The following is a 25,610-nucleotide window of genomic DNA, read 5'->3' on the forward strand; positions in this document are numbered from 1 at the left end:
CCGAGTTCCCTCTAGTGTGTCTATATGAAACTCTATGGGCTGGATGGCTGACTTCTTATTCCCAGGCTAATTGAATGAACACTTGAACTTATGGATCGACTTCTTGTTAAGCTAGTCAGTGCACCATGTCGGCTCAAGGCAAGACTTCTTATTTGCCTCGTCGATGAAACATATCGGCTGAAGGGTTAAATGTGTTTAGACACCAAAATCGGGAGGTAATCTGACACGAAACCGACTACAGCATGAGGTGTTTTCGTACTTGCAAGGAACGCTGTGACAAATGTTGACATAAAACAGACGGTTTAAGGGTAACTTATCTGAATTTTGAAGCCTAGAAACGAAGCGTGCCTAGTTTTCCAAACTTATCGCGCTAAACAATAGCGAAAACGTGAAAAGAGAGCTGCAAAATGTGACGTTGGAGATCAGCATGGCGAATATGATCACTGCGCCATCGTTCAGTACAACTGACGCAGCGATGCGGACACGCACATCTCGAACGTAGCCGGCCAGGTAGCAGTTGGCTCGTCGGTTTGCTGATGTCAGAGCGTTGGTACTCTTCGTCTCGTTGTTATCACGTGATTACTCAACTATGTCGTCACACTCGGGTTCTATGCCTCTTGGCGGGAGTTTTTGACATCTTCATCCGAAGCTTTTGCGGTCTACGCTCCTTTAAGTTCTTGCTTTGCTAGTCGATTAATCATGGTGGTTCAAAGGTTAACTTTTTCCCTGAGCTAGTTGATGGGGTGTATCGGCTCAAGGTCTATCTTCTTGTCGGGCTAGCATTTTTCATGTGAACATTTTTCATGTGAACATGTGAAACGTTTTTCATGTGAACGACTGGCCGGGGCATCGCCTCGCCCTCTGCTGATCTCCCCTCCACCGTCGATCGTCCTCAAGAGCTGGTACAACTACAAATAAGCAGCTGGGAGCAAAATCGAAAATTTTTTTTTTAATCGCCGCTGTGTCCATTTCATCGTTCTGTCCGTATTCTAGCCCTGCTGCGCTGTTATATATTTTACGATGTACAATTAAGCAGTCCTTCATCGTATAAACGGAATCAAATACTGCTTTGATATCACCCGCCCTCATTTCCCTGATGACTAAACACATTTTGTTCTAAGCCTCCGTCGCTGCTTGTGTTCCCTCGATCCGCACCGCCGCTTCCAAGTACCGCCCCTCATATAACGCCCACGAATGGGCCCTTGAAATTCAATAAGTATATAAATATAAATAATACAGCGGCAGCAGCGAAGTACATATACCTTGAAAGGCCAGTGCTTCACAGATAGCACAACAAGAATGTGTCTTTCTGTTCTTTCGCTGGTCTGTTGCTTAATTTCTCTATGCCTACATGGTCAACAGTGGTCGGACAACGGACGCCTCTGGAACAAACGCCGGACTTGTCTTTGTCGCAGTCAAGTCCCTTGTGTACTTTCGGCGCCAGAGCAGCGCAGTAATTGAACTTACATCACATTACGTAACACGCGATAATTCCCCAGGGGCTGTCGCAAATGCAAATTGTTGGGAGGCCTGGGTATCCCTGCCTCGGAGCGGCGACCCTGCTCCGCAGCAACAAGCCATTCGCCTGGCGAAAGGAGCCGCGAAGAGTCAAGACCTTTTTGCTTGCTTTTAATTGCCGAGGTGCCGGCCCCCGTCACCTTGTCCTGTGTACCTTGGATGGGGATTAGGGGGCCTCCTTATCTGACGGAACAATAAAGTTGTTATCATCATCATCACACAGTCTTCTTTCTTCCGCGAAAGAAAGAAGACAGCAAAAAATAAAAGCTGAACGAAATAAAGATGGGGCATAGAAAGACAAGACGTGGCCTACGTTCTTGTCCTGCTATGTCCGTCTTTTTTTCTTTGCGCTCTGCTTTTATTTTATGACCTTGAACCAACTCGCCCAGCAAAGCATTCAATCAGTAAAAAAAGCGTAGATTCTTTAAGCTATGCCTCAGTTCCCACAGACATGTCGGGACAATGGCCTATACTGTTGCTGTGACGTGAACACTGTGGCTGTAATATTCGCGCTTGAACTTTCCCGGAGTTTATATAAAGCGAATCGCTGTGGCACTTCCCTGGTCTTATTTCACATTTTCCTTCCAGGATGGATTCTTCAACGGAGAACTCCTCGATGGCCGCAAGGGACTGGTGCCTTCCAACTTTGTCGAAAAGCTCACGGGTAAGCACTGGTTCGATAAACAATAACTTCTGGGGTTTTACGTGCCCAAACTGCGATTCGGCTTCCGTACGGAAGCCGAAACGTCTTACTGTTTTTAAAACCTCTTCATTTTGGTCGGCGTGTCTTGTTCTGCCTTTTCCCATCATGCCTCTTCCCGACCAGGCGATTCATCGTCGAACCTTCAGTTTTGAAATTGACGTTAGTTGAGCTTCAAGGTCAAAGGCATGCACAAATTCGTTCTATGGGTTTGTGCTGGGGAAGGGTAGAGCTATCGCTCTAAGATAGTCACTCCTAGTATGTACACATGCAACGCAAGTGTACATACTAGTACACTTGCGTAGTACATCACCTCTCATTTGACTGCGCCCGTCTGAAACAGGTACGAGTGAAGCGTTCTCAAAAGCCAGTGAGCTCATAAATATGCCGCAGCGACGGCCGCTTACGCGGCATCTCGAAAATATTTATGACGTCCGTTTTCCTGTGAAACGACGTACTTAGTTTACTGCTGCGACTGCGACGCGTAAAGCATACAATCGAACGCACTCCTCAATAAAAGAAAGAAATAAAGAGAACGTATCATTCAAAAGGCAATGGGGCGGATATAATACCGCAAGGAGATTGATCGTAATGGCGACCAAACTGCGAGTCGTCTACAGTTAAATTTTGCGAAAGCGACTCGCATTTGCTGCGCGCGCGCTTGTACAGCGTTGCACGCTAAACAAACCCCGTGTGTTCGAAACTGATGCGGAGCCCTTCGTGCATTGCAGTGCATCTCACAGCGCGCTAAAGCATCCATATCATGATCTTGCGCTCGATTTCCTCGTTTTTCGGATCTTTTAAAGACGAATAGCGTTTCTCTAGTTGTAGCGCGGCGGGCTTCGGATGGCTTATGTATCTGGGCCGGCTACATCACCTATCTTCTGCGTTAGCCTGGAGTGCCGTCAAACACGCGCAGTGACATCGACACAGCGCATGTCTACGCCGGATTAATATAAAGAAGTTCGGCAGCATGTTACACTGTCAGTAACACTTGAATGCCAACGCCTGCTGCACACTTGGTAATGCATTGAGTTATACAATCGGGGACCAGTCTTCTTTCAAGACGTAACGAGCCGCAGTGTGAGATACACGTATTAAATTACATTGACGATCTCAGGTGGTTGCACTGTTTTTCTGCGCATCACGTGGTGATGTATGACCTCTGGAATATGCACACCTTTGACCAAGCAACTATGCCATGTGACCACGTCGTCATTTGACGTCACGGGATTAAGTCATCACGCAACGCCACAACGGTGTCATGGTGACGTCACAAATTTTAACGATTCGGGACGTCATTAGGACGCTACATTCTGACGCTGCAACATGATGTTATTGGTGACGTAGGTCGCGCGGATTTTTGTACCACTTCATTCGCCTGCCGTAGTTCGCTGAACGATACACTTAATGCGTTCAGATTAATATATATATATATATATATATATATATATATATATATATATATATATATATATATATATATATATATATATATATATATATCAGGGCTGGGCCGTATCGCGATACAACAGTATCGCGATAGTATTTCAGAGATACTTTTGAGTATTTGTATTTCTGCATCGAGATACATTTGAAAAATGTACTTGTATCTCAGTAGTTAAATACTTTTACGAAGTATCGCCTGTATCGCAATACTATGCAGGACACGGGTATCTCGTTACATTGCTTTTTGTGTCGGAAATGAGTTGAGGCGTGTTTCCAATGGGGGAATGGCGTTTTTTTTTTTTTTTTTTGTGCCAAGACCAGCAAAGGTGCACCGCCGATCGCCGACAGATAGGGCGGCGATGGTTTCCCCTCAAGCACAGAATGGTCCATGTGGTAAAGCGCGCGACGCCGCAGACGGCAGAATCGAGGGGGCAGTGTTGTCGGCCTCTGCTGACGAAAGTAGCTGTCTTTCAAGGCCAGTGCAGCACGCCTAATTTTTTTCGGTATCCGCGCGGGCGACCCCCCGCGCGGATACCGCCTTGGAACAGGCTTTACAATGCTTCGCGTGCGTTCAGTTATCAAAGCGGCGGCACTTCCAAAAGCAGTTCCCGTAGTCGCGGCGGAAGTGACTAGAAGATGGCTATCTTTGACGCGCTTTCAGCTACCTCTCCAATGTCAGGGTGCGTTCCTAATTGATTACATGCGTGAAACGGTCTTTTGTGGTAGCAGGCTCCCCCACCGCCGGAGCCGACTTCGGCTGTTGCGGCTTTCTGAAATGGGTGCTGGTAGCGTCGGTGGTGGTGACAGCTTCATTGAAGCCGACAGGGTCATACGGCTGAGGATTCCGAAGATGGGGACAGACTTCGGATTCTCAACAGTCAGAACAACCCAAGTGAGGGCGGAAGTGTTTCGGTATCTAGATGACCCGAGAAGAGATATCGCCACGCTGCAGGGCAATCCGGCTATGAAGGCGATATTTATTCACTATAACACGAATTCGTGCTCGCCTTCAGCGGTAGGCAGACTTGTTTTCTTTCGTGAGTCTTGTGCTGAGGCTGAACCGACGCTTTTAGAAGACAGCCTATTTGAGAAGCCTACACAGCAACCTTCTTAGCAAAGCAGATCTTCAAAAGAAATGTGTGCTTTTTCTCAATTCACTGGTGTTCATTAGTGATTCGAGTGATTTGCTTAAAGTGTGCTATTTCTAGCATAGCTTAGTTTGTTCGCCAGGTATGTCGATTTTGGTGTCTAATCCTTGTTACTGTTGCTGTGAAATAGTGTATTTTTATTGCAATTGATACTTGTAATTATGTCATTATTACTAATTATGTACTTTGTCCACCCCCTTCCCTGCAATGTCTTAATGGCGTTGAGGGTACTGTAATAAATAAATAAACTGAACGTTTCGATGCGCTGTAACTTTAATTACAACATCATGCTGCACTAATAAGTGTCTTTGCGTAGTATGAGCATCCTTGAATTAAAAAAAAGTATTCCGGTATCTGTATCGCTGTAACTGTATTCCGGAATACTTTTTTCGTCTTATTGCAAAAGTATCTCCGAAATATCCCGTTACGTTAAAGGCAAATGTATCTCAGTATCTGTATTTTAGGCATCCAGTTCATGTATTTCGATATCTGTATTCCGGAATACTTTTCTGAGTATCTCTGCCCAGCCCTTATATATATATATTGAGCCTGTTCCGACGGCAGGATTTGAAATCTGGGCCTCTTCTGCCGAAGTCGTACGCTGCTCCACAGGCATGCCCATGCTTGGTCTCGCGAAATAAAACCGCCTCCACTAATGTCCCGCGGGCAAATAAGCGCGTCCAAACGTTTGGCTCATATTTCACAACGCTGGCGAAGTGTCGTCGAGTCGCCGTTGTTCCACTCGCGTTGACTGTGCCAATCGACAACAATGAATTTCTCCTGCAATTTTCTTCAATGTGTTTTTCTATTCTTTTTCTTTCGAAGGAAACCTCGTCATTGGCCTCTGCAATCTCTGCAATCCACGCTCTGTAACGTGGCTATAATTTCTTATTGAAGACGTGGGACCAATCCCGACGGCAGCGCGACGGCAGTTTAATAGCATGTCTGACTTACGCGACTTGAACTACCGTTTCTACTTGCATACTGCAAGCATTCGTTCTCAGTGTCTAATATTGGTCTCTCTTGGCTAAATTATTGCTAATTTGAGTTGACTATCCGTTGTTATTGCGCCAACGTTATCTTCGTTCACTCTTAGTCCAATGACTGAGTTGTGTACGGATTTCTTTCATTTTCTTTTCTTACAATTCTTGCTTTTGTCTTTTCCATCTTTGCTGGGCGATCAGTGACTGCGCATATTTCGTCCATCTTATAACGAAAGGCTCTCTTGTATTCCTTAACATTGTCTCTTGCACCGTCGTTTGTTCTTCAGGCGAGGACCTGCTTGAGTTCCAGACGTCCATCCTGTACGGCAACCGCGACTCGGACGACAGCAGCGCTAGCGTCAGCTACGCGCCAGACTTGGACAACCTGGCGGGATCGGATGAGCAGCACAGGCTGCCCCCAGGTTCGTTTGTAAGCTTAAAACACTATAGTCCACCGATTGCTTATTACCCACCCTATGTACGCACGTTGTCCACGTTGACACGAACCGAAGTTTTAATAAAACGAAGTGAAATGACAATTGATGACCGAAAGGGCATCTGCGCAAATGACTCGCCATATTTTGAAGATTAGTGAATCTTTTGTCAGTGGCGTCCGAACGTGTACACGTTGCGATCTGTGACCTGGCTCTGCGTTGCGTGTTTGTACCAATGCGACTAATCGCCAATAAACGTGTACCTGGCAGTGCGCATTGTCGCTGCATAACTCGAGTGGTAGTCGCATTAACGTAAGTAAGTCATTGTGAAATGGTTCCTGGCAGGGCTTCTTAACTTAACCAGCCCTTGTATACAGTAAAGCAACGTTCACAGCAAGTTAACTATGTACAGTTCAAGGGCGCAGCAAGTTTAGTGCGCGTTTGTTTATCGTTGCACGCAGAGGACTTCCATCGAATGAATGACTACATCGATTTGGAAGATATCGAAGAAGTGGACGAAGACGCGCTTTCCGAGACCGAACGAGAAAACGACGGCACTGGTGAGTGTATGACCTCATATCGGTGTAAATAGGTCAGTCACTGTACAGTAAGGACCTGTAACGTGAGTAAATCGTGCAGATACTATAGCGTGAAATGGTTGTCGACCAGTCGATTAATCAATCAACGAACCAGCCAAGCGATTATAATAAGTGCAGCTAGTATTCACTCGCTCAATCAGTCGATCGCTCGATCAACTAACCAACGAAGAATAATAACTGTAACGAGTAATAACCAATCATGCAATTACGCTGTCTGCTGAATCTCCTTTTTTTTCCTTGTTTAACTCGTTATGCAAATCATGGCTATACTAACGATGCGTATATCCTCCAGAAGGAATAGTTATATTTTGGCTCCTACTAAACCTTCCCACGAAACTGAGCTGGTGGAACTTTCGCGGCTTGCATCACTGGCTGAATGGGAGATTTTCCTCGCATCTCTATTTGCTTGCATCTATTCGCCCCTGTTTGCCTGCCTATGGACGGCGTGAAACGTGTCGTGGTGGGATGCAGGTGGCGCAGCGGGCTTTCCGGTGCCCCCTCCGCAGCGGCTGGTGCTGGAGCGTCAGCTGAACAAGAGCGTGCTCATCGGCTGGCTTCCCCCCGACGTGGTGCTGGGCTCCCTGGAGGCTTACCACGTGTACGTGGACGGCGTGCTCAAGGCCACCGTCAGATCCGGGCACCGTACCAGGGCGCTCCTCGAAGGAGTCGACGCGGCACAGGTGACCCCCTTGAATCCCTATTACAGCGAAGCACTATATGTTACTCGGCCTGTCGTATATCCGTACGCAGAAAACCTCCTGACGTCCTAGGCTCTGGGCCGCGGTAGCCTTTGAACAGTGATTTCAACGTTCACAACCTGGCCTTTCATGTCAAACTGGCATCCGCCGTGTCACCGCTGTGCCATGAACTAAACAGCGTCGTTGATCATCCTCCTTCGCACAGTGGAATGGCTGCTCAATTTTTTCGTGTATACGGCTTGAGACGGCACTGTCGCGTGCCCCAGGGAGTGCTATACTGCACATCCACGGAAGAGGGAAGAGGTCAGTAGGGAGCGTTGCACAACACGCCTAAAGCCGAAAAGGTGTCCGCCCAACATGGATCCCCACGTCGGACCACGCGTTCAGTGCAGGAAAATGCTACGGCGCTGCCGAACAGGTATTTTCGGTCAATAACGCTGTATCTCAGAGGTCACGTGATGGACCGAGTCTGCGAAGGAGCCGAGCAAAGGGCACGACTTCGCGAAGAGTTAGCGCGAAGAAAATAGCACTCGTGGTGAATCTGTCCTCTCCTCTTCTCTTGTCCCTTCGCGCTACGATCACTTGTGCACGTGTACACCGACTCGCTCGATACACCGCCGCGGTGGTGTAGCGGTTACGGTGCTCGGCTGCTGACCCGAAGGTCGCGGGTTCGATCCCGTGCGCGGCGGTCGCATTTCGATGGAGGCGAAATGGTAGAGGCCCGTGTACTTAGATTTAGGTGCACGTTAAAGAACACCAGAAGGTCGAAATTTCCGGAGCCCTCCACTACGGCGTCTCTCATAATCATATGGTGGTTTTGGGACGTAAAACCCCCAGATATTATTGTTATAACTCGCTCGATAAAAAGTGTCACTGCGTATGGTAGCGCGATCAGATTATAGTGGCCTATAAAGGTCTTGCAGATCAATGCAGCTACATGCCAACGACGACGGTACGGTAGTTACATACTTACCGTACGGTGGACCGGCTCTGCTAAAGGACCTTGATGTGTACGGGCGTGCGAGTATACATTGATATAAGCGTTTTTGTTGATATGACGACTCATGTATTTTGTCCTCATCCGCTGTTACTCGAACTGCACTTCACGAATTGTCTGTTGCACATCGTTACTCATATTTGTTGGCACGTAACGAATACTAAACTATTAAAACTCCTTTTCCACCTTTTCTCCGAGCGAGATAACAAAAAAAAAATGCTTAATGAAGTGATAGGACGCGCCGAATAACACCTACAATGCGATCGAGATGACGTGCAGGTGGAAACGTTGCCGTACCAAACAAACGTGACCTGTGCGGATGACAGGAAGTGACAAAACCGAAGAAGGAAAGAAAAATGCACCTGCAAGTGAATTGTGGCAGGCAGTGCAATGAGGCGAGAGAAGCAAACGGTAGGTGGAAGGACAGGATTGAGGAAGAAACAGATATCGACAAACGAAGAAGAAAACTGCCCCGTTATCTCCGGTGTGAGGCCACTCAGCATCACGTATAGGCTACGTACGTGTACCTTCCACTGTAGCGTAGCGATCGACAGAGGTGTTCGAGCCTCAATCGTTTTTTTATTGTTTTTTTTTGGTTAACGGTAAGAGCGTTACGGTCGATTGATACCGTAACGAGCTGTACACCCCACGCGCCTCTACTGCGCAGCGACGAACACTCGCTGATTGCGGGGACGTGAAAAGTTCACGGTAACCTGCCTCCTGAACGCATTCGATTCCGTTCGCACGATGGGCGGTACGCACGTTGATTTGTTTTTGTCTTTCATTCCTGTGTTCGCGGGTTTCTTCCGATGAATATTGCTATTTTCTACCTTCGCATACGTGGCGTCCAGGGAGTATTTCATTGCACTGGGAAAGCAAATCACTCAAGAGAGCGCATACGTGCTCACTATAGTCATCCGTGTTCGTAAAGACCAACAGGAAGACTATATATACCATAACCAGTTAACATCCTGTTAACCTCTTTGAAGTTTGAAGTCTATTCATTATTTAGTACATACAAAAATGTATGCGTATAACTACAGAAAAAGGTCCCAGTGTAAACGCTGTAGCGGGACCTATTTTGACGTTAAAAAAAGACACCAATTCTATACCTAACAGCAAAAAAATTTAAAAAAGTGACAGCAAACTACTCTAAATACAAAGTGAAAAATGAGCGAACATTTGGGGTTCACATATTTAGGCAAACAATAATACAATGGGAAGCATACAACGACAGCGATGTATTTGAAATTCAATAAGTAGTGCCATATGTTGAGCATGAAAATGCGAAGCTCATGCTGAAATGACGATCCAGAAAAAGTACACTTAATATTATGAGGCAAATAATGATAAATAGGTTTCATTAGAACAAAAGCTACTCTTTGTGAACCATAGTTAGTTCAGACCTTTGGAAGTAAAAAGTTATTTAAGGAAAAGAGCGTAATGTTCGAATTAGTAAGGTCTTCGGTGAGAACAAATTTTGGAAGGTTGCGGTATTTAACTTTTCAATAAGCAAATGTGCAGACACTAAATTTCATTCTTTCCGGAGCCCTATAGTGCAGAGCGTACCTAGTTCTCGGTATTTGAAACGAGAGTCCATCATTTTAAGAGCCCTTCTCGTTACGTCATCGCCAGCTCAGCTCTACCCATGGGAGCTCATGAATTCGCAATATTTCGTCATCGCAATCTCCTGCTTAGTGCGCGAAGAACCATTTTTAGATAACGCTGTGATCTCCGCACGCCTGTCTTTCTATACGTGAGTTCGCTGGAGTGCACTACACGCTTCGGGTGCGTTTTGTGCTGCACTCGCAAGGGACCACTCGCTGTGCCCTCTGTCAGTATTTTTAGCTTGGCGCTTCATGATGGGCTTTAAAGTGGTGTTAGGGCGCACTACCTTTGATTGCCAGGCGCGCATCAGAGCAACAAGAAAGCCCGCATCAACTTCGGCGACGAAGAGGAAACACGGAAGAAACAGGGTAGAATACAATTACGCCCATAAAAATAAAAAGACAACGGCCAGTGTCTGGCTGCGCCTTTTGACAGATATCTATATATGCGTGCAAGAAATGACGGCTGTGACTTCAATACTTACGCTCTGCCTTGGTTTATTGGGGGGAAATAAAGAAACGTCTAATTTTCTAAGTGCCAGCGTAACTCGTGCAGCGGCGCAGTGCGCAAGATCCATCTATCGTATACATTGTTCCGTTAATTGCGAGTCCCTCCTTCGAGAATCTTTTCTCGATTTTAACTTTCGTCTCCCCGAACTCATTATTTGCTCATTCACATATCTCCGAAAAGCGCAGCGAGTTTATAAAGGGTATGATGCCGGCAGTGCTTTTGTGAAGCCTATCACGACACGGTGGTGCTGTGTGGGTTGTCACAGTCATGAGGGTACTCCTTCAGTCTTACGTAGCTAACACCCTTTTTTTTCCCTTAAAGGGTGTAAAAAAAATAGTGCAGCTTCGCACTAGCGGTGCCAAGCCTGAAGGAAGTGCAGAGCTGGGCGGCCGTCCTTGTTTCTCTTTATTTTCTCTCTATCCTTTTTCCCCTTTCTGTTTATTCTATCTCTCTTTTTTTGTCTCTGTTTCTTTCTCTCCACATCTATTTCTTTCTCGCTCTTTCTGTCTTGCTTTCTCTGTCTTCCCTTTCTTTCTCTCTCTCTCTATTTCTCGCTTCCTCTTTATCTCTTTCCTTTCTCTCTTTCTTTCTCTATTTCTTTTTCTGTCTTTTTCTGTCTGTCTTACCTTTCTTTCTTTCTTTCTTTCTTTCTTTCTTTCTTTCTTTCTTTCTTTCTTTTTCTTTCTTTCTTTGTACTCGTTCTCTCGCCCATCCGAGTTATTGCATCCCACGCCGGACAAATCGGCGCACGTGTACTGGGAGAGAAGCAGAAGACGAAGAAGAGGACGAAGAGAGAGCGTGGCTGTTTATGAGGATGATAGTTTTCTGTTCGCTCTGCGCGGACTAACCTACGGTCGGCTTAAAACAGCTCCGTTCTTGAAAATCAAACCGTCGAGGGTATGAGGGAAAGTTTCTATATACCTAAGCTTCGGGTCAGTTGTATGTCAATAAAGTCGTGATCTTCTAAGTGACTAAGGCTTCAGGGTCAAGATTTGTCGGTAACGTGTCAATAAACTCCGATCGTGATTTAGGTTTCTCCGGCACTGGTTCGCGCTTCGGCTGCGTACACTATAGCGTCCGCCGCACTGTTTTAGATGAAGCAAAGAACGTCTACGCAAAAAGGATCGAACGGCGCTCGAATTGGATGGAGCTCTCATGATCGATGACGGAGGGCTCATACGGCCATATATATATATATATATATATATATATATATATATATATATATATATATGAGGAACCAAGTGTGAGTGTTCCCTGTAGTGATCACGCGACGCTCGGCTGAACTTCGGCGCCGGAAGCGCCAGTCTACTAGATGTACCGGAGGCCTTCGCTGACTGGCCGTGTTGTTCCGGCGTGCCTCCTTTAACGAGCAAGGACCCGGGCTTGCGTTGTTGTGGTACACACGTACGCTCGCTTCGAGATGTGAGTCAGAGTTACCCGAACAAAAAGGATTGCGAGAAACAAAAGAGACCACCCCAATTCCATCCCCCATGGCGCTACGAGTATGGCGTTGCCCCGTAGCTCTGGATTCGCCGCGAAAGTAGACGGACGTGCTGGTCAGCAGTTCGTTCCTGTCCCAATCAAATAGGAAAGGCAGTTCGATTGATCCTCCTGCCATCTTCGTGTTCTGGATGATGGGGGCATAGAGGATAAAGCAAACGAAAAAAAAAACTAGGTCAATGCGTAACGTGTTTTTTGTTTACTTTTGGCTATGGCTGGGATGTTAAATAAGCAGAGCGAAGACAGTGGCATTCTTGGCCGTTACTAGCGCATTTATAAGGGCCCTGCGACACTTTTTCCGCATGGCCAGAAAACGCTGCCAATCGGTTGTCGAGGCCCCTGAGAACACGCGAGCCAAACATTATAGCGCAGCACGCGACCTGTAATATACAGAATTATTCTCAAAGTATGCTACAAATCTTTTCCTCCCCTTTCTACAGATGATGCCTTATACCCAAATGACAGCGCCACATACCAAAATACACGGTCATTGGCTGATTTAGGCATCGTGGGCTGCATAGTGATTGCGGCTGCCGCGGGAGGCCGCCACGTGCCCATGCGCGCCCGCGATCACACTGAAAGTAAGCCGCGAGTTTGAATAAAAAAGAAAGAAAAAGTGCTCAAGGTCATGGCACTACACGCGCGTGACGTAACTTCTTTTCCCAGTGCCATCCCTCCGAGCTTATATATCTTCCAGCGCTCTCGTCGGGACGAGAGAAGAGAGAAAGCAATTACAGCGTGCGACAAATCTATGTAACTCCGCTCGTACTTGATGGATTCGAAAAGTTTTTCCGGCGGTCGATTCGTGAGGCAATAAACTTCTTAAGGAAGTCATTCGGTGGTTACTTGGAAAAGTGTTATAGGGCCACTTTAAGCTTTATTTTGTTTTAACGTCACAGTGTATATTGATGTGACTGTTGACTATTTTTGTCTTGGTTATGCCATGTAACGGTTGCTCTTCAACTTATTCAAACATCACCGTGTATATACATATGTGTGATTGTTTAATATGTTGTTCTGACTGTTTTACTATGGCTCTACTGTTATACTAAGTTGTATATTGTATGGGCTGTGGATTTGTTATGTTCAGAGATTTCGGACCCTATACGCTCATTGTTCGACACCTCTTAGAGCTAAGGAGTAGCCGGCGCCTTATATGTGCACCAACATCTCCTTACAGCATGTCAGTAAAAAAAAAGCGGGATGTTCTGCATTTGATGACAAGGTCATTCGACTTCAACCTTCTGGAAAGTAGTTGTCTATGCCGTTACCAAGTGCGTGTGTGGGGGCCCGTCGAAGAAATAAAGTCTCGCTCGACGAATCAACGACGCTAATGATAGACAACGCGCATATAAACGTATCAGATGCAGTGGGACAATGCCGCACACTATATGCCGATAACGACGTGTTTCTGCTTAATTTCTCACAAATTTTGAGATCACAAATAAGCTCGTTGTCATTGCGAGCTCACCTTCCACATTCACGCGGCTCTTGCGAGTCATGTAACATCCAGTTCACGGGGATGCATAGCCTCTTAATTTGTACGTTGTTCTCGTAAATCTTGATGCACTTCTTATCCGTATCATTCTTTATTTTGAAATATTTATTCTTATCTTTTTCCTGACAGCCGCACCGGATCAGCGTGAGGTCAGTACTGACCTCTGGCCAGCATTCAAGGGATGCCGCATGCACCATTGTCATCGGGAAAAGTAAGCGTTCCTCTAAACCAGTGGTTCTCAAATGGGGGTCCGGGAAGCCATTTTTCGGGGCCCGTGAAACCCATCCTCGAAAAAGAAAACTCGTTTTTTGATTGCACACTATGTCCCGTGGCAGGGGCCCCTCGTGATTTTATTTTGTATGCTTCACCGCATGACGCTTTATCATTGCGGCGGAGCTGACTTATGATTCCCCTTCTCTACGAGATGGCTGTAAAGCTTTTGTTGCAGTTTTCTACGACATATGCACACGATCATACTTTTTCTAGGCTTGATATTAAATGCGAAGCATTTTTTGAAGAGCAAACGTAGCTAGAAACAGGCCAATGTAGCTGCCGACCGCACAACTTATTCGGGAGCTGTTGAGATCGAACTGACGTGGCACTTTAGTTTGGGCACTCTTTGCTATGGAGAAATAAAAGACACCTACTTCACGCTTCATGTTGTGTTAATTTATGACACCCCCCCCTCCTCCCCTTTTCTCCCACTGCAAGGGGTCCCTCATCACTTCTACGGGTACACCAGGGGTCCCCGAAACATCCATGGCTGTGAACCATTGCTCTAAACCTTTCCATATGCCCCTCTGATGCTGATTAAATTTCATTTTACTTTGTTTTCGGCGCCCGTACTTGCGCTGCAATATCGCTGCATTCCAAAGTCCCAGCCACGAAGAAAAGTTTATTCAACCAACACACGCAAGCTCTACAGGCGCTTAGGCAGTAAATACTAGTAACTTGCGTCAGTATAACTGGGGCAGGGGAGCTAACTTGTTGTCCATATCGTTAATCTTAGAACAAGTTTAGAACAATCTTAGAACCAGAAAGGGAGTGCTTAAATTGTGTTGCTGGGGGCTATTAAGATGGTCGAGTTTTCACCATTCACACACAGGTTTGTGTCGCTGGGTTTAGTTGAGAAACTTGAACGTGCCGACAACATTTCTCAGACATACCTCGCATCACTACTCAGCCAAAAATAATATTTTAGTCAAAAACAACGAACTGCTATTTTACAAGGTACCCAGTGTTTACGCGAGCAAAGGGAAAGTACTTGCGGTTCGAACGAAAGGGAGTTGCTATGACCTCTTACAGAAAGTCGAACTTCAGTTACGTTGTCGGAGCTTAATATTTATCATTTGAGATCTAACCGACTGTACTTCCGAAAAATTGGAGGCGACCCTGAACCTTGACTTAGGTGTCTTACTGCATGGTAATGGCACTCGAACCTCGGCATTCGTGCGCCCTGGTGTATTCCTTGTGTTAACGTTGTGTTTTCGTCGCACTGCAAAAGCGGATCTCGGAGGTCACGTAGAAAGGAGCGCGTGGTTGACATCTGTTCCGCCAGGTGCCGCAACGATCCCAGATTCTCACGAGAAAACCGTCTGCTCTTTGAATGAACTCATTCAATTCATCTTCATTAATTGTACTGACAGTTAACTGGCTTTTATCTTAAGTAAACTTATGCTCCGATATCATATGTATCCACTATAACCGTTAACTTGAAGCGGAACCGCCGATTTCATACCAGGTTTATTTTCTAATGCACTCTTTTTGAATATTACCGGAAATAAGTGCTTGACCGGAAGTGCCTGGAAGAGAAACAGGGATGTCACTCACTGCTCATGCCACTTGTAAACTTCCACTCGAATTCAAAACTCGGTTCTTTGAAAGTCATATCATTTTCACCAAGAGACATTCGAACCACGAACATAGGCTTCCTCCCTTTCCTTAAAGGATACAAAAAAAGAACGAAATGTCGGGGTTGACGTGACCAGTTCTGATTAGCGTCCCTGTTATACCTTATCGATCGCGTACTTATAACTTTACTACAGCAGATCGCCCTGCATTCTCCGAATTAGGGGCGTTTCCAGGATATTAGGTGTACATGTTCGGTGCAATTAAACGAACGTTCGGTCACGCGAACTGCTACGGCCCATACTCTGTTGTTTCTTTTGCATACAGCTCATCCACGTACTGACCACGCAGTCGTCTCGCTTGTAAATTGCTGCTACTACGCGAGTCACGCTGGCATGAACCATCGAAAACTTTGTAAGCGATGACTTCGTAAAGGCCTATGCAGGACGAATGCAGGGAGCAATGAAGGAATGTCTTTTGTTCGCTTTTGTGAAGGAGTTGTTAACAGTGCCGTACACAGGCAGCGATGGGGACAGTTGTACAGCAGTCGGGTACAGCTCCTATACTCAGGTACAGCTTTTAGTCGGGTACAACTTAGGAAGGCAGTACAGACCCTGCTCAATGTTCCCGGTGGGATCACCGCCCTTCAGTGTCGTGACGTCATTCTAGAGTACGCGCGCATCGGTGCACTCTTGGGTGCATCCGCCTTTGGTGTGGAAATGCCGCTCTCTATTATTAAAACTGTGCCGACTGTAGTTCATACAAATGCATCTTGCTTCCTGCGCGAGATGCACGTAAGCAATGAGACAAAACCTCTCAAGGCTGGTACTGACTAATAAATGACAGTATTTTTTCGCAGAGAGATTAACATATTGAGAGTGTTTAACCTGTCTTTATGACGTTAGTGAAGTCCATGATTCAGCTAATCTTACTAGTTCCAGTGTGAACCCTGAGTATAACTTTCGTTTTGGAAGTTAAACTCGGTGCTCGTGTTGGCGAAAAAGATTGTTGCGCTAAATCTGATTTCAAGACCAGATGGCTTAAAGGCCAACTCCGGCGATTTTTCGAGGTCGATGGATCTCAATGAAATTCGCTGGGTACGTTCCTTCGGACGTTTCCGTCATTTATGCCAAATTGCATGCTTGAGACATGCGCAGATTGTTTGCTAATGAATTTTAAAGATTGTCTGCAAACGCCCTCCTGGCTTCCCACAATTATTGGCAACATTGCGTCTGTGACGTCAGTATTGGGAAGGCGGCGGAAGTGACGCAGCCGAGGGCACCGCTAACTTCGGCCGCTACAGCGAGCGTCTGCTGTGCTGGCCGAGACACTGTCAGTATCAGACGCGGCACTGTCAGTCGCAGACATTGCAGCTGATGCGCGGCGTGCTGACCTCTCCACTGTGCGCCTGCTCGTCCGGCTGTCACAGTTTTCATACTCCTCGCCGGCGTGACCGGCATGCCTTGCACGACTTCCGGTTCGTTCGTAACAACGTCTACGTCATACGTAGACAGTACACTCGGTTGGGTTTAGGTTTCGGTGTTGCGCTTTTTTGCTTATTTAAAATTATTCTCCAATTTGCCGAGTATTTCTGCCATCGGGCCCGTAACATGAGCGTCTCAGGAACATAAAAGCACTATTACTTTGACATGGCCAAAAAATCGCCGGAGTTGGCCTTTAAGCCATCGTGATGCTTGGTGTAATATTATCGAAGGCCTAAGCTCAGTTGTGGTCAGAGGTAAACGGCATTTGCTAAGCAACGACTTCGTTAATTCACCGCACAAGTCCTCCTTCATCACAAATCTGCTCACAGCATTTCGTTCGTAAGCTAATGCAGGAGACATTGCAGTCGTATTAGTTAAATGCTGCACGAAGACTTGGTAGAATATTATCGTACAAAACAGCTGTAGCGTAAAAGGTTTTTGTGTGTGTGCGGGAATACGGGTGACACTTGTGCTGTACACATTGGCTGCAATGGAGTCCGTATTAAGCCTATCGAGATCAGAAAAGGCCTCTTCACGAATACCTGTCGATAATGAAACCTCCTTATTTAGGGCACCCCTTAATTACTGAGCGTCAGGTCATGTATATGTAGGCGACTTCTTTCGTGAAGAAACATTTTATCACTTTGTCGACCAGCTCGGCATATGTTTATACGAACCCGCAGTTTGACTCGTTGGTTAGTTGGTTGGTCATGATGGTTTGCATACTCGATCTCAGTACTGCAATGTTAATGTTCACGCAACAGGAGATTTACACAACGTGATCCTTCCCACAACCGAAATGTTCACACGTAAATGCCCACACGTAACAGAATAGTTCAAGACGATCATACAGCATACACTGGGCACTTCCGAACTGTCTCTGCTTACCGCAGTTCGATGGAGGCGAAATGCTAGAGGCCCGTGTGCTTATATTTATGTGCACGTTAAACAACACCAGATGGTCAAAATTTCTGGAGCTCTCCGCTAAGGCGTCCGTCCTAATCATATCGTGGTTCTGGGACGTAAAACCCCAAGAATTATTATTACTGGTTACCGCACTCTAAATGCAACTATGATGTTCGTAGAAACAAACGCTGCATAGGCGCGATAACAGCAGAAAAACACGCAACTTCATTCATCTGTGCAGACGTTCCACTGGCACCGAGCTGCGTGAAGGCTTCCAACATCACCTCGACGACGGCCACCATCAGCTGGCTGCCGAGCAACTCCAACTTCAGCCACGTGGTGGCCGTCAACAGCGTTGAGATGAAGTCACTCAAGCCGGGCACCTTTCGCCACCTGGTGACGGGACTCGCGCCCAACACCTCGTACCGGGTGTCGGTGCGCGCCAAGCCCGGCCGGCTGCTCATGTCGTCGGCCGCGGCCGCCCTCACGGGCGCCTCCGCCTCGGCCGACGAGCACGCCAAGGGCGCCGAGCCACGCAAGCTCGCCAGCCTGCTCACCTCGTTCGTCGACTTCCGGACGCTGCCCAAAGGTATGTATGTAGTACACATTACAACACTCCCTTTTTTACTCTCGCTCACAACACTTCCTACGTGACGAGTCACACTCGACAGCCTAAGCCAAAGTGGTGTACTTGGAGAGTCCTTCTGACACGCAACAATAATCCTCATCTGGCATGCTCGTGTTTCTTTTCCAAAAAACTGTGGGCTGGCTACTTTCCTATGAGGAGTACTGTGTCACACCGGGGGCGCGGCGATAAGGCAAGGAAGGCACGCGACATAGATAACGAGATAACCGGGGCGGGGGGGGGGGGGGGGCTAGGGGCTCGAACCCCCCCCCCCCCCTCTGAAATTTTGGTGAAGTAGGTGTTTACCGAAAATAAATAATGAAAACATGTGTTTTTCTCAAATAATCAAGGTTTTCAGCAAGTGCCCCCCCCCCCCCCCCGAAAAAAATTCCTGGCTACGGGCCTGCTTCAAGCCTTGTATTGTCTGCGTTTTATAGCTGTAGAGTGGTATCCACATGCTAGTGCCAGACTATACAGTGTTGCCATCGCTGAGCGTCAGACATCCGCTAAAAAGCAATGAGAAATCCGCCAGATTCCGCTAGATTCTAAAACATATCCGCTAAATTTCCCGCTAGGGCCTATTTTATTCAAAAAACACTGCAATTTCGTATGATAAATACCTTTATCATTCTTAAAAGCTCCCCAAAACTACGAGAGCTGAAATAACATATAAAATAGTCTTTCAAGGAGTCTAACTAGAACACTTGAGGCTTCAGTGCTGCGGTGGTCGTCATTGGTGAACCTCATCACAGATGAGGCTAAAAGTTATAAATGCTCACACTGATGAAAAAAAAAAAACTCACAGGTCAACGAAAAACACATCGAGGTCTTCGTCGCCGCTGTTGTCGTCTGACACCATCTCCACAGGACCGCTGGTACTTGTTGAGGGACCAGACAGGTGACTTGGTTGCACATACGTTGCAGATGTCCCGATTGCACTAACAACTGCCGCGGGAAGTTCGTAATCAAAACAACTTTTCTGGTGTCGCTTCAGCCCCGCTCTTACGACGAGGATGGCATTTGTTGTTTCAGGCTTCAGCTTGTTCCTCAGCTTGGATTTTGCTATGTTAAGCTGACTAAATGTCCTCTCTACTTCGGCATTTGAATACGGCAGCACGAGCATCGACATGGCAAATCCGGCCAGCTCGGCGAACAGGTTTTCGCCGCAGGCGTCCTTATAGGAGTGAACTTCACACCAGAACGACTGCGTGGACGATATTTGCTTCCAGTCCAGGAGGGTGATTTTGCCCCACTGGTTTTGAATTTTTTCGATCGTTTCAGGGGGCACTGCCATTGCTTCCAGCAGAGGAATCAATGGCTCCTTCACGACGCACAAAGCGTTTTCGACCGATAAGTGTGGTGTTTTCTGGAGAACTGTGATGTTGTCGGGAAGTCGGCTGTCTGATTTCATCTACTAGCGTGGTAATAAACCTTATGCAGCTTTCTCGCATCACAGCTTCATCTGCGACAGAGAACTCGTCGGTCTTCTGAGCTTTCATGTTGTCAACGTACGTCTCAAACAGGTAGCCCAGATATGGCTTGGGATTCAAGTGGTCCTCAAGTCTGCACGTCAGAACATCTGCTCTTCGGAATTACGACTTTTTCAACCAAGCTTGAAAGCAAAGTCATGAGGTCTTTCAGCAGCTTTGTTTGATCCGCATCTTTCGCCTCGAATGCCTTGTTAACCTTCTGAACATCTGTCAGAATCGGTCTCAAAAAAAGCAAGTACCCCAGATTGATCTGGTTTTCGTACATACCATACAGCACCTCTGCCGCATAGCACTTTTCAGTGCGCCTTGCAATCTCGAAGTGCGCCTTCAATTCGGTCCACTGGTCTACGATCCTCGATACGGCTATTTCGAGGGATAGCCATCGCGTCCTGCACGCTTGCACAATCTTCAGTGGTTCATCGCCGTCATTCATCAGACCGTAGAGCTTCTTGTACGCCATTTGCCGGGCAGGGAATCTTGCGAACCAGTTGTACGTTTCGCGTATTAGGTATTCTAAGATTCTCGGCAATGCTTCCGCCGTAGCAGCCGACGTGGCTAGCTGCAAAGAGTGGCAGACGCAGCGTATCAGTACGAGGTGGGGAGCCTCAGCTTTCAACTTCCGATGAACGCCATTATTGATCCCCGTCATAACGCTAGCGTTGTCTGTCCCTACGCCTCTCATCCTTTCCAGTTTAAGACAGTACTCCATCAGAGTGGATTTCACGGCCGCCACAATTCCATCTGCCGTGCACACTCCCATGGTGCACAAGTTAAGGAATGTGGTCATGATCCTTGACTTGGTGACACTGTGATAGATGATAGAAATGGCAAGGAATTTTGTGACACTGATGTCGGTCGACTCATCTATGATCAAGCTGTAATAGCTGTCCCCAATGTCCTGTGCCAGATCCGCCTTGAAGTGTGGGCCAAGAACGTTCTTAATCACGGAAGCGCACTTGGAGCGGCGCATTTGATACGCTCTTGCAGCTTCGCTGTCAGGAAACGACTTCTTATAGAGTTGGCACAAGTGATCGGCAGTCATAATTGAAGAATGTTCGGCGATAAATAGAGCAGTTCTGCCCTCAGCGGCATTCCCTGGTTGGACTTGCCTTTTTGTAGTGAAGCCCAGTTGCTTCTGGATCGAAGAACTGCCAGCCAGTTCCCTATGCTTGTTGGTGTTCGCATGAGCTTTCAGGTCCGAATATCTGCTGCCTAGTTGACAGCCGCAGTGCTTGCACGCCGCAACTTGTTTTCCATCAGCAGACCCCAGCTTTGCACTAAGGGAATATAGTAATCGCCTCGGGATCCGGCGCCCCTGCCGCTTGCGGTGCAAACAGCAGCCCGCTCCCTGCACGATAGCGACTCCTGTTGCACGGCAAGCGGCAGGGGCGCGCAGAACAGATTGGTGCATCGCAGCTGTCCGTTATTTATTACTTAGAAAGCGATCGCCGCTTGAAACCATTTGTTTGTCTGAGATAGGCGGAGCAAGTGAACAGGGCCTCTGAAGTTAACATTTTTAGAGAACACAATGGTTTCTTGAGGATCGGTCCAGGGGAGTCAGGTACAAAAATGGCCCGTCAGAAAATCCGCACGGAGTCAAATAAAATAAACAGAAACCGTTTTGGCATCACTGTATACCAATGACTTTAAATGCAAAATTGACATTTTTACCCACTATCTCGTTCAGTTTAGCCCTATTAAAGTCCCCATGTCGCGTGTTGAAACAAATTGTGTGCGTCTTCTACATGTATGCCCGAGACGTTAGCGGGCTTTGTTAAATAACAGAACCGTTTTTCAGAACCGTTTTCAGCAAAACTGAAAAATTTCGGGGGGGTTTGAACCCCCCAACCCCCCCCCCCCCCTTGGCTACGCCCCTGGCTCAAGCGCATTGCCAGACTGGCTGGCGTACATCGTATCAGTTTAGCGGTCACCGATGCATAATACACACTTGGCAAAATATACATCAGTCAGTCAAAAGGTGCCATCGAGGTTAATTGGGTATAATCAGAGAGTTCTCACGCAACGTTGCACCATGACGTCGCGTTTCCTGGTTGGTACGGATGAGGTCAGTTTTCCACGTTGCTTGTTTTTGGTAAACTGCGCAGGTATTCCGGACCCGCCGGTGGACGTCCAGGTGGAGGCGGGTCCACAGGAAGGCACCGTGCTAGTCACCTGGCTACCAGTCACCATCAACGCGTTGGGCACCTCCAACGGGGCCGCCGTCACCGGATACGCCGTCTACGCGGCCGGCAAGAAGGTCACCGAGATCGATTCACCCACCGGTACGTGTTTCGCACGGCGCTAGAGGTACACACATACGGTTACATGCTAAGAGTAAATGTAAGCTCGGCCCACAGCCGTCACTGTCTCACCTAGAGACAATTTGCATATAGATGCCCTATCCAAATGCATTTGCTCATTTTTCGTGACATCAAACACCTTTCTAAAAAGGGGAAAGTTTTCCGAGGGGCTCGTTTATATGTTAATAGCGCCCTTTCCGTCGGTGGGATCTGAACCCACAACCTTCGAATTGCGCGTGTGATGCTCTACCGAAAGAGGTATACACCGAATGAGGAATGAGGAATGGTTGACATTAGTTTATTGTTAAACCTTTTTTTAGGGGATTTTACACGGTGCTGTGCCGTGAGCACGGACAACACACAACGGACAAGCACCTGAAGCCACGGCTCGCGCTCCGTGCGGGCGTCGATTCTGGTCACTAAGATAAAACTTCATTTGGGTCTAGTTGGTACATATTCCTGAGGCTAAAATTACAGCGCAAACGCACTTCTTTGCCCTTCTTACCTCTTCTTTACTTTGTCCCTGCACCCATCTGAATATGATTTCATGTCTTCGCGTATCTAATACATTATCATCCTTGTCATACGTTTCGGTTTAGAGCTATTGTTGTGTGCGCATGTGCGGTAAGGTTGCCTTGGGTTTATATATGCATTGGCGTATGAAAGAATAAAGCAGTTGTTATCCAGCGCTTGTGTCGTGTATGTTTCTTTTCTTCGTGGGTGTCTTGTGCGTTTGAGCTGTAATTTTAGCCTCAGGATTCTTATCACGGCACTGTGATTCTGGTTCAGCCGTCTCGTTGCTTCCCTCCTGTGGCATAAGCCTACACGAGCCAAAGCGTTCCCACTAGCTCGCGCCACCACGAGCCACGGGGCGCTCTTCTTTTCCCCTGGGCGACCGGCCATGAGTGGCGCGGCGCTACAACCATAAAATGGAAAACAAGCGTGGGCCACCAGCGATACGGCGCATGCAAACGGAGCGCGGTCAACGATGCAGCATGGCCCGCATCTCGCATAATTTTAATTTCGCCATTAAATTTCGCTGTACTGGTACCAGGTTAACCAGGTACCAATACCAGTTTGCTACCCTGCGTAGGGGTGGGGAAACAGGGGTCGGGAAGAGAAGAGAGAGTGAGAGAGAAAATAAAAACGAAAAATGTATACATGCACACACACGCTGGACGTTCCAATCAGATCCGTTTTGGCAGAGAAGTTGAACGCAGACAGCGCAGTAGCAGATCTTGTATTTATTCTTACGTTGTAACCGACTACAGGTAAAGAGTAGCTCCGTCCTTTTTTGTAGCGAGCAAGATAAAGTAATAAACGTGTTATCGTATCAAGCTGGCGCGTCTGTGCCTTCCGTGGTTGTTATATTTTGTGTCTCCCTGTTCTGTTGGCCTCCAGGTGACCACGCCCTTCTGGACGTGGCGTCCCTGCTGCCGTTGCACACGCGTGCCATCACGGTGCGCACGCGGGCGGGCGACTCGCTCTCCGTCGACTCGCTGCCCGTCGTCGTGCCCGACGAGTTCGTACACCCCACCCGGACGTCCAAGGTGCGTACACCCTCATCGCTGCTCCTTAGTGTTAGTAGAGTATAAACCTCGTAGGGTCCCTTACGCATTCGCCTAAGACAACTCCAAGGCGAAAGCCATCTTCTTTTTCTTCTCTGTCGATGTATTGATCTTCCCTTGAGCTCTTCCGAAAGCTTCCCGCACCTAACGTGCTTTCACACTGCCTCCAAGATCGGAGGCACTGCAAGCTCTATTCACCTCACCTGCTTTTGCACTGCCTCCGTGATCGGCCCACCTTTGACCAAGCGATGATGACATGTGGTGACGTCATCATGTGACGTCACACATGTTGGTGATCTTCGAAGTGATGATGACGTCTTATGGTGACGTCATCACGTGATGATGATATTTCGCATGACTCGTGTTGACGCCACCGACGCGGGACGCCGACGGTCACTTTTCGCGCTTGACGAGGCATATAAGACTTTCGTCTTAAACAAACATTAGTGAAACAAATCAATACGTGGACGGCAGCGGGAGGGGCCCTTTATGTCAAACTAGGGTGCCTTAATTCGCGTTGGAGGCGCACACATCGAGGCACACCAGGTGAAATCGGCAAGTCCCGCCTCCCACGACCGCTTTCGTATATGTCGTGTATTCCCAGAGTCGATGGAGGCTGGTCTTTCCGTACAGATGTATGTTATATACGGTAGTGTCCGAGTGCCTCCGCACCAGGGACCTACGTCCGTGTATATATGCGAATATATTGCGCTTATTTTATGTAAATGAGGATATGTGTTTGTCTGTAGACGACGCCAGTCCCTAACACACACGGACAAGGAAGAAGACAACGACGACACATGCGCACCTTCCTTTCTTCCTTTGTCTGTATCTATTAGTGCGCCCCACCTTCGTGCACCAAGATGAATACCAACTAGCCTCAGGCTCTAAATTCACGGGAAATTCGTTATCGGTTACATCCATTCCGAGCAAACAGAAATTATAATCATGGTGTGGCTCCCGAACGGGGCACGTCGAATGGCTCATCTAACATGGCCGTGCTTCAGCAAAGCGATCCTCTGCAGCAATACGCAACGCAACGAAATTAAATGATTTCTAGTTGCCCACGTAACAAACGCGTGCAAATGTGCACATCGTGTTTCAAGCCGGTTGAAGGAACACGCGGTGCGGGAGTGAGTGAGTGAGTGAGTGAGTGAGTGAGTGAGTGAGTGAGTGAGTGAGTGAGTGAGTGAGTGAGTGAGTGAGTGAGTGAGTGAGTGAGTGAGTGAGTGAGTGAGTGAGTGAGTGAGTGAGTGAGTGAGTGAGTGAGTGAGTGAGTGAGTGAGTGAGTGAGTGAGTGAGTGAGTGAGTGAGTGAGTGAGTGAGTGAGTGAGTGGTGAGTGAGTGATGAGTGAGTGAGTGAGTGAGTGAGTGAGTGAGTGAGTGAGTGAGTGAGTGAGTGAGTGAGTGAGTGAGTGAGTGAGTGAGTGAGTGAGTGAGTGAGTGAGTGAGTGAGTGAGTGAGTGAGTGAGTGAGTGAGTGAGTGAGTGAGTGAGTGAGTGAGTGAATAAACGTTTATTGGTCCAGCAAAACGCGATTAATCGCGCACCCGGCTAATCCCACGACGGGACCGACAGGTCTAGCCTGCCGGCCCGATCACGGGCGCGCTGGACAGCCAGGATTTGGTCCTCATAGACGGGACTTCGTAGGAGCGCGTCCCACTCTTCCTTAGTGAACTTCGGGCCCAACGACCCGTACTCCCAGAGCATGTGAGATGAAGTAGCAGCCTCGCCACAGGCTACGC

General features: G+C 47.5%; 1 protein-coding gene across 1 annotated transcript in view; it reads left to right on the forward strand.

Moving 5' to 3' along the window:
• The window catches only part of LOC119389878 (peripheral-type benzodiazepine receptor-associated protein 1-like), a 424,634-nt gene that overhangs the window by 353,547 nt on the left and 45,477 nt on the right, over positions 1-25,610 (forward strand). The window contains 8 exon segments of the mRNA XM_037657292.2: positions 2,107-2,182; positions 6,086-6,220; positions 6,694-6,792; positions 7,303-7,511; positions 13,775-13,856; positions 18,125-18,472; positions 22,104-22,280; positions 23,700-23,848. Coding sequence (XP_037513220.2) covers positions 2,107-2,182; positions 6,086-6,220; positions 6,694-6,792; positions 7,303-7,511; positions 13,775-13,856; positions 18,125-18,472; positions 22,104-22,280; positions 23,700-23,848 — 1,275 coding nt within the window.

The sequence above is a fragment of the Rhipicephalus sanguineus genome, chromosome 4 (assembly GCF_013339695.2).
Source record: "Rhipicephalus sanguineus isolate Rsan-2018 chromosome 4, BIME_Rsan_1.4, whole genome shotgun sequence".
Classification (NCBI taxonomy): Eukaryota; Metazoa; Arthropoda; class Arachnida; order Ixodida; family Ixodidae; genus Rhipicephalus; species Rhipicephalus sanguineus.